Raw genomic sequence first — 12,500 nt, 5'->3', positions numbered from 1 at the left:
GGAGTGTTGATCTCAAAGTGAACCTATGAACCACTGAACCACCGATTTCTGCTCAGTTTTATTATGAATGATAATGATATGTGTCAATTTTGTTTGTGCTGATCCATGATCAGTGCTCTTTTCACGATGCGTCATAATCACCTGGCATGAAATCCTGACAGATTTTTTTCCTGACAGAAATCCTGGTACTATAAAACAAACAAACAAACCAAGGCCAAATTCATTCATTCATCTTCTACCGCTTATCCGAACTACCTCGGGTCACGGGGAGCCTGTGCCTATCTCAGGCGTCATCGGGCATCAAGGAAGGATACACCCTGGACAGAGTGCCAACCCATCGCAGGGCACACACACACTCTCATTCACTCACGCAATCACACACTACGGACAATTTTCCAGAGATGCCAATCAACCTACCATGCATTTCTTTGGACCGGGGGAGGAAACCGGAGTACCCGGAGGAAACCCCCGAGGCACGGGGAGAACATGCAAACTCCACACACACAAGGTGGAGGCGGGAATCGAACCCCCAACCCTGGAGGTGTGAGCTGAACGTGCTAACCACTAAGCCACCGTGCCTCCACCAAGGCCAAATGTTGTGGGTTATTTAGTTGGTGGAAAAAGTGGATAATTTTACATTTACAAATCCGAATCTGAATCCGGTTTATTGGCCAAGTGTGTTCACACACAGAAGGAATTTGGTTCCAGCTCATTGTGACAGACAAAGGTACAGACATTTGAAGTTTATTGTATAATAAGTGGATTAAAAAGACCAAGTTCAATTGTTTGGGAACATTTTGAGAGTTTGGAAAACAACAATATTATGAAATGTCTGCTATGTGATCAGCATCTGACATACAACAATATCTCTAGAACAACTTATGGTACTTATGGTCATTATAAAAATGTATAATTATATATTTGTCTTGTTTTTATTCATGGCACAGGTTTATTTTATCATCCAGGAGTTCCTTGGTCCATGATCCCTGAGTCATAACATTACACCTTCACTTTGCATGTGTTTTATAGGCTGTTTTCGTGACAAACACATGTGAGAGTAATTCAAAAAGTAGGGAAAATCATAACTAAAAATATAATATTGAATATTATTTAATTATTTGCAAATTTTATTGAAAACATTACACAGATATCTGCAATTGTTTTGTAAAAGGTGTCAGTATGTTTGGGCCTAGATCTCGTTGCCTTTACACTATTTTGTCCAGCAGGTGTCGCCAGCGTGCGGTGTTCAGAAAGCTTTGAATCAATGAATCGTTTTGCGAACGATTTGGTTCAATTGATTCGAGGCTTCGAAATGCTTCGTTTCTGCCATCACTACCTCTGATAGTAACTAAAAATACGCTGCAATTTGACCAAGTAAAGCTGAAAGAAGTGTCATTAAATCTTATTTCATCTTATATTATTTCCTTTTATTACACACCGTCCTGTGCATTGACATCAAATCACTCAAAATGGATTATTTACTAAATTATTTACTACATGTATAGATCTAGGATTTAAAATTAAATACTGTCCACCTAACAACAACAACAACAACAACAACAACAGTAAACTCGAGTTTATTTTGTTTGCATTAAAGTTTGTAAATCTTATTTGAACCACAAGATGGCGCTCAGCTCTGACTGTATTTACGCCACACATAAGGGCAGAATCCCAAATATCCAGCTCTTACCTACTTATGGTCACTACACCAGGCTGTAAATGACATTATATGCCCTACATAGTGCACTAGATATGCGTTTGCCACATGGCCACATTTGGTAGGTTGGGCATCGAGCCGGATGAGGAAGAGATGAGTTTTTATGTGCTAGCGAAACATCGCCAGTTGTTTAGAAGCGTTTACTATGGGACATTTTATTAATGTAGATTATTTCATATAGGTGTTAAAAATCAGGGCGAAGAAGAATTTTCGAGGTAAGGCGTTTCAGCTAATATGCTACCTAGCTTAGCTTGTTTGTTAGCCTGCTAGCTGGTTAGCATCGAACGAATGCTCGTAATGTCAGACAGATAACTGGCTTTTGTTGAATTTTTATGACAGTTTTAATGATTTGTGTTGTTAGATGAATTGTTTGGGATCGTTCAGTAAAAACAAAGAAGTCAGAAACACCGATATTGAGCATGTTTACTAAAAAAACCCAAAAACGATAGCTTGGTTCCGTCCCAAACGGCTGTATGAAGTGCACTTCACAGGCAGGAGACGCCGTTATGTTACACACTATGTAGTGCACTTAGGGTCGGCTGTAAGGAGGTAAATGAGACACAGCCCAGTAACGCTTCTAAATTAGCCATACTACCCTCTTTTTTAACTAGTTTTTTTCCCCTCATGAATCTTGTAGTTTTATATTCTAAGTTTAAAAATGTATATTATCTGTTTACTCTCTTTTCTTCCTTTTATGGTTGACTGGACTTAAAAATAACACCTTTTAATAACACGACACGTCAGAACAGACGGTTGTGAATTCTCCATTCTGATTGGTCGGTATGTGTTGATTAGTTTTCTATAAGAGCGTCTCTGATGGTGGTGCAGCACGTTTATATTTACTCACTTGGTGACTTCAGGCTCCGCCCTTTAAACATCCAAAACATCAGCTTCATCACACTGACTACACCATCACTGATTTATTTCCTGTTAGAGAACGACACAGTGTGAAAAAGTGTGAGCTGTGAGAGTGATTTTCTAATCTCTTTATCACTGTGTGTATTTTGATTGACGAGGTGTTAGTGGACACACACACACACACACACACACACACACACACACACACACACACAGCATGATTCACATTTTCTTTTGCTGACTTCCTGGAATGAGAAACAGCCCTGATGTTAAACAACAGCCCACATTCAGTGTCATGTTCATGTTTTGGGCCACTGCCATGCCTCTGATAACATTCTGTTGTAATATGGTGCGATAATGTTCCCTTTGTACGGACACTTGTCTTCTGGTCTTCCTTATTTTGGATTTCAATTCATTTAAAGCTGTGTGTGTGTGTGTGTGTGCGCTTTTTTGTACTTCTGGCCGGAATAATAAGTATTACTGTGATGTTTGGTAACAGTAAAAGCAGAGAAGAATATATAGTTCTTCACATTTCATAATTGTTGAATTTACACCCAGTTTTTGTACATATAGTGTGTTATATGATTGACATATTGTTTCATGAATCTCTGTGTGTGTGTTTTCCTCTGCAGCTGAGGTTGAAGTGCTGAGTGTCGGTCATGTTGGATCACACTGACATGAGTCTAAGCCCAGAGGAGCGAGTGCGTGCTCTCACTAAGAAGGGCAGTGCGGTGGAGGTGAACGAGGCTGTGCCGGTGCGCCGATACTTTCGCTCAGGGATGGAGATGATCCGCATGGCACACGTGTACGGCGAGGAGGCCAATCTGGAGCATGCCTTTGTCCTCTACAACAAATACATCACGTAAGACCCTGCGGCATGATGCTGCAATCAGTTTAGTACTTTTTTTTGCAACCCTTCGTTCCTTCTTTCCTATCTTTGTTTCTTTTTCTTACTTTCGTTTAGCCCTATTTTGCTTTCATCCTATCTTCTTACAGTTGTAATTTTTATTTATTTTTAATTCTTTCTTTCCATTTTAAACATTTCATGAATTGTGTTGCCGGATTTTTGATGTTTGAACCCCTTGTCAAAAACAAATCTGTCTGTCTGTCTGTCTCTCTCTCTCTCTCTCTCTCTCTCTCTCTCTCTCTCTCTAGGCTCTTCATCGAGAAACTCCCCAAACATCCTGAGTACAAGTTATCCAACATCCCTGAGAAAAAGGACACACTGAAGGTAAAAACTTTCTCTTTCAGTCTGATCTTTTACACCTGGTAATGTGTTGTTTAGAATTGTGTGTGTGTTTCCCTACACAGAAGCTGAAGGATGTGGCGTTTCCTCAGGCTGAGGAACTGAAGAAATGTCTGCTGAGGAGATATGAGAAAGAGTACACAGAGTATCTCACTAAGAAGGTGAGTTGTTCACTTTCTACTGACCTCCAAAACTGGTTTCAACTTTCATTCTTTCTTTCTTCTCTTCTTCCATTTTCGTCCTTCCTCGATTTCCATTTTTCTTTCGTCTTTTCTTTCTATTTCCTGCCCGTCTTCTTTTATCCATCTTTCCTTTTTTCATTATTTTCTGAAATTACTTTCTTTTTGCTTTATTTTTATGTCTTGTGTGTGTGTGTGTGTTAGCGGGAGGAGGAGGCAGCAGTGCAGCGTGAGTTGACGAGGCAGAAGGAGCTGGATGCCGAGAGGAAGCGTGTTTCCGAGCTGCAGAGGCGGCAGGAGGAGCAGCAGCAGTTCAACATGTTTGAGGAGATGATCCGGCGTCAGGAGCTGGAGCGAGAGCGGCAGCGCGTCCTACAGGAGTTCGGCGGTCCCGTCTCCCCTCCGCACCACACCCCGCTCATCCCTGGCATCCAGGGCCCGCCTCCACCTTACCCGTCATCCCCTACACCACCCCAGAGCCCGGCATATCCCTCCACTAATCACAGCACGGCACCAGCACCGAGCACACCCACTCCAGTGCCTCCTACATTTGATCGCACGGTTAAACCGGGTTCTCTGAACAAGTCAGACAACAGTGAGTCTCTTTAATTAGACCCTCACATCTGATCCCATGCTAATCAGATCCTTACACCCTTTTGTAGATAAAATATCAACTTTAATAATGGTTAAACACAGAGGGACTGTAGTCTTTTTCTCTTGCCTTTGTCTGTATTTGAGTGTGTGTGTGTTTGCGCTCTTCTACAGGTACGCCGGTGGACGGATTGCGGCAGGTCACTGTCCCCGCCGAGCTCTGCTCCAAGTTCCTGCAGCTGGCCAACAGCAACACGATGCGAGCCGTGGAGACGTGTGGGATCCTCTGCGGAAAACTGGTACTGCTCAACCTCCTCTACAGTATAACAGCATAGTGTTCAACCACTCTGACAAACAGTTTAAACTTCCTGTTGCCCGCTTCAGACAAGGAACGCGTTCACGATAACGCACGTGATCGTCCCGAAGCAGAGCGGCGGTCCCGATTACTGCGACACAGAGAACGAGGAGGAGCTGTTTCTAGTGCAGGACCAGCACAACCTCATCACGCTCGGCTGGATACATGTGAGTACACACCGTGACACTCCGAGGGCTGGGATTCTCCTCTCCTAAAGGTTAACATTTTTATCTCCCTCTCTTTATATTCAGACTCACCCGACTCAGACGGCCTTCCTCTCCAGCGTCGATCTTCACACTCACTGCTCCTACCAGCTGATGTTGCCTGAAGCCATCGCCATCGTCTGCTCGCCCAAATTCAACGAGTCGGTACACCTCTTTGAGATGAATCATAACAATGTATTTAGGGTGCAAGGGAAAGACGTGTACATGTTTATTTGTTTGTTTTTTGTTTGTTTATTAAAGGACGGGCTACTTCAGACTAACTGACTACGGCATGGAGGAAATTTCCACCTGCACACAGAAAGGCTTTCACCCTCACCCCAAAGAGCCCCCTCTCTTTATCGTAAGTGTTCTGCTAGCGCTCGACGCTAAGTGTAGCTACATTATGATTTTAGTCACAGGAAGCTTTGTGTTAAAAAGCTAATAACAATTCTGAGGTAAATGTTGACATATAGTGTCATTTTAGCCACAATGAGTCTTTTCTTAGATTTTATCAACACATCTGAGGTAAATGTTGACATATAGTGTAATTTTTGCCATAAGGAGTGTTTTCTTAGCATTTTATCAACACATCTGAGGTAAATATTGACATATAGTGTAATTTTCGCCATAAGGAGTCTTTTCTTAGCATTTTATCAACACATCTGAGGTAAATGTTGACATTTCTGATCATTTCATATCACTTCCATGGTCAGTGTGTCTTTAGAAGAATTAATAGCTGTGTGCGTTTAATACATTGTTAGCATCAGTCGTTAGCTAGCATCTAATTTGTAATTTGTGGCTTATGGTAAAGAAGGTGGTTTGGGTTAGCGATTGATTACAGTGTAATATTACTTGTTTAGTCTTTTATTTGTATTTTATTAACACCTCTGCGATAAAATGTGGACATTCCTAATAATGTTTCGTTCTTAAAAATGCTTTATGCTAGCTTAAATTTCCAGCATTGTTCCAGAGAAGTGTTGACTTTAGTGGTTTGATACTAATTGAAGCTATAAAGTAATTTTAGTCATAGGGAGTTTTTTCATAGGAATTTACCAACACGTCTGAGGTAAATGTTGATGTTCCAAGTATTTTTGTCTAGCTGCAGTTTCGCTGAGATGAGCAGGTATTCTAGTTAGCAGTTGATGCTAAGTGAAACTATATTAGTCATAGGGAGTTTTTTTTTTTCCTCGGGAATTTACAGACGTGTCCAATTTAAAAGTTGACATTCTGAATAATTAGTCTTGTTCTCTTAAGTTTAAACCTAAGCACCAATGTAGCGACTCTTTAGCATATTGATCCTGTTTGTACCTTTTGATGACATCCTGCCCCTTATTTTTAAGAACGGCAGCCATGTCGTGATCACAGAAGGCGCCGTCACCATGATGGACCTGCGCTGATTGACTCCTACAGTGGAACAAACAAAGAGCTTTTGACCCTGAGAGCAAAAACTAATCTATTACCCATAACATGCTACGTGGACCAGCACTGGCTAGAAGCGAGACAAACGATTACTGTGGGATTTCGTTTGAACGGACGTCTGCGACTGTCTGCTTGAAGCACTTTCGAAAAGCGAAAACCCGTCATACCCAAAAAAGGTGCCGTAACACCGTCCGCTTAGGAAGCACAGAGAAGTTCACTCGCATCTACTACGATGGAACCGAACTGTTGATCTGTTTTGTCCATTATGTAAATTGTGCTTGTCCTTCAGTGTCATGATGTCGGTGTTGTATCTGGTGGCGATGTGTCTGACACTAATTCATTCATGTAAATAACATTAAAGCAACAAGGTGATTTTAAACCTGCTTTCAGACTCAAGTTGGAATTGTTTTAATTTTGTTTTGACGTCCTAAGACGGCATAAATCCGAACGAGCTTGCTCACATCAATCTCTCTGAACTCTAAATGTCTAAATCAATCCATGTACTTAGTGAGATAAAAAATGAAAGAATATATAATTAAGAATTATAGATAAATAATTATATAAATCATTGGGCATTTGAAGGCTCTGTCATAGAGGGTGTTTAATCTATAATGAACTCAGATGATGATCATGTGGTGGCCTAGTGCTTAAGGTGTTGGACTACCAACAGGAAGGCTGTGAGCTGAAATCACTTCAGTTTGAGGTCACGAACAGATGGCCGCACTTCGTCCTTCAGGGTTTTTTGGTAGACAGCAGAATTCATGGTTCCGTTTATCACAGCAAGTCTTACAGGTCCTTAAGCAGCAAAACAGCCCCAGACTATCACACTACCACCACCATATTTTACTGTAAATCTGAAATGCGGTGTTACTTTTACACCAGATGTAATGGGACACACACCTTCCAAAAAGTTCAGCGTTTGTCTCATCAGTCCACAGAGTATTTTCCCAAAAGTCTTTAGAATCATCAAAATGTTTTCTGGCAAAACTGAGACGTGAAAAAATGGCATGCATAGCAATGTGGGTTTGGATTTAGTTTTTTCCTTAATAATAAAAACCTCCATTTAAAAACTGCAAGTTGTTTACTTGTGTTATCTTTGACTAATATTAAAATTTGTTTGATGATCTGAAACATTAAAGTGAGAAAACGTGCAAAAAAAAAAATCAGGAAGGGGTGCCAACACTTTTTCACAACACTATAACAACACTCTAGTGTTTATAATAATTTATACTCCCACTCTGGTGTCACCCAAAGTAGGATGGTTTCCTTAAAAGCCTGATTCTTCTCAAGGTGTATTGAGTTGCCACAGCCACCTCCGGCTTGGTCATTAGAGATAAATGCAAATAAATCTACATAAAAATGGTATGTTCTGTAAAGCAACTTTAAGACGTCGTCCATCGTTAAAGGTGTTATACAAATAAAATGGAACTAATTTGAAATAGAAAACCAATCAGCACGTCAGAAAAATATCAAAACCTAACCAATCAGCTTTGAGAATTCATCAGCACCTTTGTGTTAGTAATGAATAAAACCTAACAGGTGTTCAAGGAAATGTATCAGAGAAGGAGGCGTGGCCTCTGTGTGCATAATTAACACGTATATTACCAAATATCAACGATATTAAAACCCAGACCGATGTAAAATAGATCGAATTACATTTCATGGATGTAAACGGTTTGAGAAGGATGCAGAAAGAGAGACGTTTTAGTCACCTCGACTTTTAATGCGTTAATCTAAAAAGTCTTTCTGTTAGTAAAGAACACAGACCTTAAGACGCAGCCGTACAGCAGCTATCCATCCACAGTACCGTAGCCGTTATTACCCCGTAAATTCAGACAATCGAGTTCTGGCACATTAAAAACTCTTTAAAATTTCATGGTGACGTTTCAGGCTACAATTGAAATCTGGTTTGAGAGATAAATGTGTGATTGGGTTATTTGTAAAAAAAAAAAAAAAAAAAGTCCAGGAAGTGCTGCTCTCATGTTGAAACATGGACAACAATGAAGACTTTGGGCAAAAGGGGAGGAGCCTCAGACTCCGGTCTAGCCGATTCTTTACACTCTTTCGAGTTCTGTCTCCGTGGTGTCTGCGCTCCATACGAAATATTGCCCTGGGCACTGGCAGCGCTGGTGGTTTTGGTTCTTGGATGAGAGTGAGGTCAGCTCAGCCAATCCAGATCGTCGTCATCGCTGTCGTCTCCGAACAGGGGGGCGGGAGGGGGCCGTCCTTTTAAACTCTAACGACCAATGAGACAGCAGGAAAGGTGACATTTACTAACAGTTAATAAACATAACGTGCAAGGACTTACAACACTACACCTGTTTAGTCATCAAACGCCGTGAAGAACATTTACGCACTTCAGTTCAGCAAAAATCTAACTGACAAGTTTACCACCATGTTCAGATAATACGTGTTTGGATCCTAGATGTTTGGTGACGTAACTAAAAACGTTCTAAAACTGAGTTTTCTGGTTTCATGTTCTGGAACGTTCTAAAACGGAGTTTATCGTTCATGTTCTTGTAGCCGTAATTTTAATTGCTCCCTGATTGTAGAAATACTTGAAGTAAAGCCACACTTCTTTGCATAATATTTGCTTATTAATCTTTCATGATAATTAGTGTTCTCCTCAGAACCCAAGAATTACTTCTAAAGAGCTGATGTTTTGTTTAAGTCTGTTTTAACTTTGTGCTGATGGAGGAACGGTGGGATTCATCACTCGCTTCATCTCAAACTAAAGAGATTGATGCAGCAGTGCTTTAGTGCTTTTAATTTGTCCCGCTCGCCGTTGTGTGTATCGCTATCCGGCCGAGCCGAGTCTCTGGCGGTCGGAGTCCATCTCCGCTACTTAATACGTAGCTGGAAAATACTGAGCACAATAAAGCCACAGAGCTAACGACGGATCCTGAGCCTGATCACTTGCGTCTGAAACGTTTTCTCCTATAAAGCCCTATTCGGACGGGATTATTTTTACGTGGGGACAAAGTAATTATTACCAGAGCTTCTTGGTGATTTTAGTCCCGTCCGAATGTACCATCTCGGTAATCATTATGGACAATGTCAGTAAAGATTACGGTGACTTTTACCTTCTGTAAAAAGGTCCGGAAAAATTACCTCAGGTAAAACTAATCCCGCCCGAATAGACCCACTGTAAATATGTACGGTAAAATTCCGTCATTTCCTGTTTAAAAGTAGTTTTTGGCGCGTTTTGCAAGCATGGAGGCGCCATGTTGTCTGTTTGCGCACGTGATAACAGGAAGCAACGTCATACGCACATGACGACAAGGAGGTTACTGTGGTGCGTAAAGCGAGTTACCCCTCCCACTTCTGCTAGTTTTACTGAGATGTCTTGTCCTGTGCGAATTGGCCAATTAATATTACAGACGTCCTGAGGTAAAATTGCATTACTCCACGTCCCCACGTAAAACTAATCCCGTCCGAATAGGGCTTTAGACACCAATATAACTGTATAAGCGATAACGACGTCCCCCTGTGATACCTTATCATTGGAATAAGGAAAATACCAACAACACCATGAAGAACAGCTTGAACACACTACAAAAATTTCAATAAAAACATTGTTCAGCGTGGTGCGAGGGGACCGAGGCCATTGGTGCACGAGATTCCTGAAAGAACTGATTAGTTTAAGGACAATGAATTATTACAGACTTGTAAAATGATTATTATTCATTAGGTGTGTTAGTGTTAGGAGGAGGTGAGTTTAGTCACAGTCAGCAGATTAAGTTTGTGTGTGTGTGTGTGTGTGTGTGTGTGTGTGGCAATTATGCTCCCGGCTCACCAGCTCCTCCTCCTCCTCGTCTTCCTCGCTTGATGGTAGCGGCGGGGGTTTATTTAGGGCAGGACTCTGGAAAAATGGCTCCTCTGAGTTCACCTGGTCTGCCTGCTCAGACGGACTGAGACACCAGCAGGACAAACGGATATAAGACAGACACGGAGTCGAGAGGATGCATGATTACACATAATCACTCAGACAACATCATCAGGGTAACTAAAAGAAAGGGAGGGGTAGGGAGGGGGGTGATGGTGATGGGGGTTGTTAGTCATTTGATGAGTCGATTACACAAAGGATTCTGTTTCCGTGCTGAACTGAATTGGCTCCATAAGATTCTACAGTTTCTATAAGTTATAAAAACAACATGCAGTGTGCTGTTATGGGAAAACAAGCAACATCAGGGGGGTTTTATTCCTCTTGTATCACAGCAATTTGCCAAAGATCACGGTGATTATATTTATTAAAAGTGTGACCTTCATTTTAACCATTTAAAGTTACATATAATGTGGAAGGTCCTGATGGTTAAAGAGGGACTGACTTTTCACTGAATAGAGACGGTTGTTAGTCGGCTGGATTTCCTGCTACATTTAATCATTTCCCAGCTTTAAAGACTCTGCGATCTTTTCAGCTTCTCTCCTGCTTTAGCGTCTTGTTCTTGTTCAGCGAGCGTATAACAAACGACTTGTCTGGGTTTCTGCTGCTTAATTCTGTTCTCAGAGATACAGATTAGAGGTTACTATGGCAACACATTCTTACTAACAATGTTTGCCTATATCTGGTTAAATCCTGAGATTTCATTTCGTACTACCTTTAAATGTGAAAGCTGTCTTTTTTTTGCTGTTTGTGTTTCAGTCAGAGACGAATTTAGGAGGTCGTGAATTTTCATCTCAGAATTCAGACAGTATGAACACACTGTTGATAAAAAAAGGGCGATAATCGAAGAGGCGATTGTTGGATATTTTTTGAACAGCTCGTCGTCTTGACGGTGTTTAAGACGACGCTAACGCTCTGCTCACCTGCTGGGTTGTGCTGTCGTTTCTGTGCCGTCCTCTTCCGCAGACTGTGGGGGTGGTGGTGGGTTCTTCGGCGGTCCGGTGTGAACGGTTTCGTCCGGGTCCGATTCCTCTGATGTACACAGAATGCTCTCAGTCTTAGCCACTACTTCCTTTTCAGGTGTAAGGTCACCCAGCGGATCTGCGTTCACTTCTTCTTTGGGAGTGACGACATTCTGTGTCTGAATCTGTGTTGTGGTGTCAGAGAGCACGTGCTCTCGTCTGTCCTCGCCGTCTGCTTCGAGGTGATCCGATTCCTTTCCTGTCTCCTTCGCTTCCTGTTTAGCGCCTTCGACTTCCTCATCACCGTTTGTTTCCTCTTTAACACAGACTACTTCCTGTTCACCCTTTTCTTCTTCTTTATCTCGGACATCTTCCTGTTCACCCTTTTCTTCTTCTTTATCTCGGACATCTTCCTGTTCACCCTTTTTTTCTTCTTTATCTCCGACATCTTCCTGTTCACCCTTTTCTTCTTCTTTATCTCTGACATCTTCCTGTTCACCCTTTTCTTCTTCTTTATCTCTGACATCTTCCTGTTCACCCTTTTCTTCTTCTTTATCTCTGACAACTTCCCGTTTACCCTTCTCTTCCTTCTTGTTCTCTTCCTCGGTCACTTCCGCCTGGCCATCATCTTCCTCCTCCTCCTCTTCCACGTCCTCTTTCTCTCCATTCATATGAAACTCCTGGGCCTGGTTCACCTGCTCATCTGACTGGATTTCACTCCTCTTGTCCTCCTCTTCCTCCTCTTCACCTTCATCCTCGTCTTTCTCCTTGTTTTCGGATGCGGACGGTTCAGATTTTGAAAGCAGCTTCAGGGTGACGTTCTGTGGAAGTCGACAGTGAGCGGCTGATTTGCTAAAACAGTCTTTTCCTGTGTTTACAATTACTGTAATCTTTGGAGTATATGCACCGTTTCTACCTGTCGTTCGCTCACCTTAATGGTGTTGACCAACACACCCAGGACCGCACTGCCGGTGTACGTCTCATTGAGCTCAAACTCACCCCGTAAAGAGTGGAACACTCCATTCATCACACGCTTCACCTGCACACACACACACACGGGACAGTAATGAAGCTGGATGTATGATGG

General features: G+C 41.9%; 2 protein-coding genes across 3 annotated transcripts in view; one reads left to right on the top strand and one right to left on the bottom strand.

The window, feature by feature from the left end:
* Window positions 1-1,772: 1,772 nt before the first annotated feature.
* On the top strand, window positions 1,773-6,952 carry stambpb (STAM binding protein b). Its single transcript, XM_060882366.1, has 10 exons — window positions 1,773-1,932; window positions 3,208-3,437; window positions 3,731-3,806; window positions 3,887-3,982; window positions 4,205-4,595; window positions 4,766-4,890; window positions 4,976-5,113; window positions 5,198-5,310; window positions 5,411-5,510; window positions 6,490-6,952. Exons 2-10 carry the CDS (start codon window positions 3,235-3,237, stop codon window positions 6,544-6,546), a joined length of 1,299 nt encoding a protein of 432 aa, XP_060738349.1. The 5' UTR covers window positions 1,773-1,932; window positions 3,208-3,234; the 3' UTR covers window positions 6,547-6,952.
* A 981-nt stretch (window positions 6,953-7,933) lies between these two features.
* Window positions 7,934-12,500, bottom strand: part of fkbp15b (FKBP prolyl isomerase family member 15b) — a 17,110-nt gene continuing 12,543 nt past the window's right edge. The window contains exons 26-29 of one of the 2 annotated variants that reach the window (XM_060882363.1): window positions 12,345-12,452; window positions 11,375-12,234; window positions 10,365-10,479; window positions 7,934-8,804 (exon numbers count right to left, since the gene is read on the bottom strand). In XM_060882363.1, the coding sequence (XP_060738346.1) occupies window positions 8,727-8,804; window positions 10,365-10,479; window positions 11,375-12,234; window positions 12,345-12,452 (1,161 nt within the window). In that variant the 3' untranslated portion in view covers window positions 7,934-8,726. The remainder of the gene's footprint in view (window positions 8,805-10,364; window positions 10,480-11,374; window positions 12,235-12,344; window positions 12,453-12,500) is intronic. The other variant, XM_060882364.1, reaches the window with a different exon arrangement.

The sequence above is a fragment of the Tachysurus vachellii genome, chromosome 11 (assembly GCF_030014155.1).
Source record: "Tachysurus vachellii isolate PV-2020 chromosome 11, HZAU_Pvac_v1, whole genome shotgun sequence".
In the NCBI taxonomy this organism is placed as follows: Eukaryota; Metazoa; Chordata; class Actinopteri; order Siluriformes; family Bagridae; genus Tachysurus; species Tachysurus vachellii.
This window is presented reverse-complemented; position numbering and strand designations above follow the sequence as displayed.